The sequence below is a fragment of the Poecilia latipinna genome, unplaced genomic scaffold (assembly GCF_001443285.1).
Source record: "Poecilia latipinna isolate Pla-1442-1.1 unplaced genomic scaffold, P_latipinna-1.0 Scaffold523, whole genome shotgun sequence".
Lineage (NCBI taxonomy): Eukaryota > Metazoa > Chordata > Actinopteri > Cyprinodontiformes > Poeciliidae > Poecilia > Poecilia latipinna.
This window is the reverse complement of record NW_015113139.1, coordinates 101400-106448: the sequence shown is the minus strand read 5'-3', so window position 1 is coordinate 106448 and position 5049 is coordinate 101400. Positions and strand designations below refer to the sequence as shown.

The window sequence follows — 5049 nt, the reverse complement described above, 5'->3', positions numbered from 1 at the left end:
AAAGAAAAGAGGAAAGGGTGAGGGGGAGGCTGTTTCGCCCCCGCCGCCGCAGCCCGAGAGGTTGGTCTGGGTTTTTTTCCACCTGCCTCTTCTGTTTGTGTGTTCAGGTGAAGGATGTGATGAAGGATGTGATGGCGGGCCTACAGCAGACCAACAGTGAGAAGATTCTGCTGAGCTGGGTTCGTCAGAACACACGGCAATACCCTCAGGTATGACGCTTTACGTTTCAGTTGTTGGTTTGAAACACCATTATAAATGTAATATTCTTTCAGAATTTGCTGTGTGTAAAAATCCTGTTTGAGAAGAGAATTTTATAATCCAAGCTACTTTAGTAAGTGTGAAAATCAAAATTATTTATTTCAAAAAGATTTGAAGTTTAAAAAAAATGCTAACTTTGACTGCAACTTTTTCTTTTCTTTTCTTTTTTTTTAAAGTGCCACAAAATCAGTCATCTTAGGCCACAAAAATCATAAAAAAAAAACACCAGAGCGTCCCGAAAACACTGATTTTAACTTTATGGCTTTTAATGACATCATAGGTTTATATCACAATCCTCCCCATTCAAAGCACTTGTTTGGCTCTGCTTTAGCTAGCTGTCAGTGTGCAGCTAAGTGGTAAAGATAATACCACGTTACCACCATGCTAAAACGACAGCGTCTGATATTCTGATGATAAATCACAACAACCTCTCAGTGTCAGTTTTAGTTCACGTTCAACCTTCCCTCACAAAACCCCCGTACCTCCTGAAGATCCCTCTCCAGTCTGAAGGAACCCTTCTTGGATCCTCCGGTTTGACTGTAGCATAATGTGCGACGGCAGCAACCTTCCTGCTTCTTTTCTGCTGCTTCTCACACAGCATCAATCTACATAGAGCTGGACTTGGACAGCTTTATTGGGCCTCATGTGCAATTCATTTGTAGCCTCTCAGCTCATATATATTCACTCCGTACAGACTCTATCAACACAGTCGTCAATTCAGCAGCACACTAAGCTTAACGTTATTGTGAGAGAGGCTGTGTGTCATGTTCCTTTGAGTCATTTTTTAATTTAATGGCTGTGGTTTGCTAACAGTTGGTTATAGTAACTGTGTGCCAAGTCGGTTCTGGACTCTAATAAAGACATAAATATAAATAGAGCCTCTAAGTTAAGTTTCTAAATCTACCACAAAGTTGATATCTATTTTAAAGCACTAGTTTGGATGCTACAGTTTTCACATTATATGTAAAATGTAATGCCACAATATGTAATAAAGTAATGAAATCACACTTACAAATTTAATAAAAAACACATTGTGTAATAATTGATGCAAAATGCAATAGATTTGTTTTAAAAGCACAGCTCAACATTTATTCTCTGTGAAAACACAAAAGGGTGGACTTTATAGCTTTTAAACATTTTGTCTGGCTGAAAAGCGACTGTAACAGACTGAGCATAATGAACACTCCTCTTTGCCTTTCGGAGCATTTTAAAAGCTTTGTATCCTCTTTTCGCTTCATGCATTCAAAAGCTCTGCCTGTCATCAACTGAACGAGTCCCTGCACTTCAGGGCCGGAGTTTCAGCTGCGGGTTTAGCGGCTCGCAGTCGCACTCCGCCTCTTTAGTTTTTATATTGTCTCTGTCCTCAGGTGAATGTGGTTAACTTCTCCAGTAGCTGGAATGATGGATTGGCCTTCAACGCCCTCATCCACAGCCACAGGTGCAGTACGACGACATGTTTGTGTTAGAGAGCTGAGAAGGAAAAAAGACAAACATTGTATAAGGGTGGGAAAAAAAATAAATAAAACAGACAAGTAAATGCTGAGTTTTAATGAACAATGTTGAGAATGTCTCTTTATCTCTAGAATATCTCTAAAATATCCCCAAGGCTCTTGTAATTCAAAACTAAGACTAGAAATGATCCTTACTGCATAGTAGTTTGAGTTGGGGCAAGGTCAAAATTTACTACAATTCATTTTCTCTTGTTTCATTAACCGAACGGCTTAAAGGTGGAGTATTATGCAAAATAGATTTTTTTTTCTTTAGCTTTACATCATGTTATAATGTTATTCCCTCAGCAAAAACACACCTGGAGTGTTGCCTTGATTCTTTCATGCATGTTTGAGAAATCCTCTAGTCTCCCGTGGCAACTATTCATCTGCTGAGCTCATTAAAGGAGCTACTTCTCAGTGCAACGCTGGTAAAAACATTGTCAAAGGGTTCATAGAGGAGCCGTATTATGATGACTTCCTGTAGGCGGAGTGATGGAAAGAGCAGGAGTTTCTTAAAGAGACAGAGGCCCAATTTCAAGGCATTAAAATACAAAGTCAAATTTATTTTAAGTCACATTTGACATATGCAGCATTTTTATAACAACTGACGGTAACATCATCACTTGACTGTGTGGAAATTGAAGGTAGGATTTTTTCAAGTTGTTTATTTTAAGGTTTTTTTCTACACTTACAAGCAGTGATAATTGGATAAACTAAAAAAATTTAAAAACCCGGAGCTTGACATGCGATCCCAAACATTCCCTCTGCCGTCTCACCAGGCCGGAGCTGTTCGATTGGAGCGCGGTGGAGACGAAGACGTCGGCGATCGATAGGCTGGAGCACGCCTTCAGTAAGGCCGAGCAGCACCTGGGCATCGAGAGACTCCTGGACCCCGAAGGTAACCGGCGAGCACATCCAGTGACATCACCGATAACGGTAGAAAAGATTAAAAAAACAACAAAACAAAAAAAAACAAGGTTTCACCAAACTCGGGGCTTGTTTTGAAGTGGACACGACAGTGAGGTGAAAAGAAAAAAAACAACAAACACACACCAGGACATCAGATCCATCTATCTTTGCCAGAGTCCCCTAGTTCAATTTGCTCTGTTAATCAAAACTGTCAGGCAGGGATAAAGAGAATAACACTAACCGTTTCCTCTTTCTCTTCCGTCCCACTGTTTTCATCCGTCTTGTTTTCTTTGGCATCTCCATCTCATTATGTGTTCATTTGGCTGCTCTGCCTCAGATACACCGTGATCTGTCTCTTTCACTTACACCCCTGGTTGACTTGCATGTCCACAGGCTCTTTGCCACCTTTCTTGAGCAAGTGCTCCTTTATACCTGGAGCCTTCTGCTTTAAAAAAAAAGAAAAGGGAAAAATAAAAATCCCTCCTCAGACTTAATTCGACTGCAAGTCTTGGTACAAGCTGGCTGACTGACACATACTCAATGCTGTGGAAGATAATAAGCAGTCTAAACAATGGCCTGCAGTGAATCATGAGAAAAATGGAGGTGGGGGGGAAGTGACTGAAACGGCTGAAGGACGGTCTAAATTATGCAGCCTGTAAGATCGCTCAGTGGTGGGCATATGCCCAGATTGTTTTTAAGCTCCATCTTCACAGTTGTTTGCTTTCTTTAAGGCGTTTTTTGCTCATTATGACATGAACAAACATTTTTGTTTCACTCGATCTTTTGATTTAGACTAAAGCAAATATTCCGTGGGATCACTTTAGTGGAGTTGAGTTTATTTGCATTATGCATTTTAGCAACGAAGAGTTTCATGCTGTAAAAACAGTTATGAAACGGCAACAAACATTACCTTCCATCATCAAAATCCTCAAGAATAATCATCAAATATATTTAAAATTAAGGCCCCCAAACAATTGGGAACTCAGTGTTTCTGCAGTTTTTTAGTTTTCTGGAAGTTTGTTCCATACCAGTGGAGGATAGTAATTTAATGTCTTTTTTAAAAATCAACAGAAAGGATCACCTTTCTGTTACAACACTATGAGGCTGTTTGTTTCACAACAGACCAGAGTTAATATAATGAAATAAGACTAGTGACATAACAAAAACTGAAACTGAGAAAACTTAAATAAAAAGGGTAACTGGAACTATATTGTGCGCTTATAAAACTAACAAACATACTGAAATCAGAGATATGATATCCTTCATCTTCATGTTTATAAATCTACTTGTTAGCCTTTGAATTGATGTGAAATTTAGTATTTTTTCGCAACAAGCAAGCATTTTATATCAATTGTTGGCAAGTTACAGTACTACATATTCCTCCTGGAGGCTCTAATGCTAGTCCAAAAAATGATGACAGCAAAAGTTGGGAGAAAACACCAGAGTCAGTCATTGTTTAACAATAATTGAATTCATTACCCAATCGATGCATACATAATCACAATACTTTGACCTTTTTTGAATCGAAAAAGCTAAAACTGTAAATAACATTTAATAACTAATCAAATTTAGCAAACGCACTTCTAAAACTAATTAAAACTATCTGAATTGGACAAATAAAAAGTCACAGTGAAATAAAACTACACTACAATGAAAAATCCAAATTAATATAGCACTGCAACACAAGCTAACTCTTTTACCTTTTTGCTAACAAAATAATGCTAACTTTACAAGATTAATGGATGGAGCCCAACTGGTTTCCAAATCCTGTTCCAACCAGAACAATTTCAAATATCTTTAATATTTCTCTTTTAACAGATGATTTAATTCTCCCCGCCAGCTTCCAGATAGCTCTCAGCAACATGTTGGGGAGAGGAAGAGGAGAAATCTTTGGATTTGTTACATTTAGAGTGATTTTTTAGTTTTTTGTCTTAACTTTTTGCGCTCCGTGCTCCATAGACGTGGCCGTCTCGCACCCCGACAAGAAGAGCATCATCATGTACGTGACGTCGCTCTTCCGGGTTCTCCCCCAAAGCATTTCCTTGGAGGCCATCCAGGAAGTAGAGTTGCTGCCGTCGGCGACCACGGCCGGCGTCTCCCGCGTGACAACGGAGGAACACTATCAGATCCAGACCCAGCAGCGCTTCTCTCAGCAGGTTGGAAACCCGCGTTTACACACGCTCAGTGTGTCGTGTCTGATTGCATTTGTGGGGCAAAACGTCCTGAAAATATTCTGTGGACGGATGAGACAAACGTAGAAGTTGTTGTCCTGTTACATTTGGTGTGAAACATACCGTTTCAGGAAAAGAAAATCTTAAAAAAAAAAAAAAAAACATTTTAAAAAAAAGTGGGGGTAAAAGTTTTTTTTTTTTATTTGAAAGTGTTATTGGTG

The 5049-nt window shown here is 39.1% G+C and overlaps 1 protein-coding gene across 3 annotated transcripts in view; it reads left to right on the top strand.

Annotated features, from left to right (window-relative positions):
• LOC106952535 (dystrophin) overlaps nt 1–5049 on the top strand; it is a 180454-nt gene that overhangs the window by 100667 nt on the left and 74738 nt on the right. For all 3 annotated transcript variants that reach the window (XM_015040701.1, XM_015040700.1, XM_015040703.1), the window contains exons 6-9: nt 108–209; nt 1626–1696; nt 2528–2646; nt 4617–4813. In XM_015040701.1, the coding sequence (XP_014896187.1) occupies nt 108–209; nt 1626–1696; nt 2528–2646; nt 4617–4813 (489 nt within the window). The remainder of the gene's footprint in view (nt 1–107; nt 210–1625; nt 1697–2527; nt 2647–4616; nt 4814–5049) is intronic.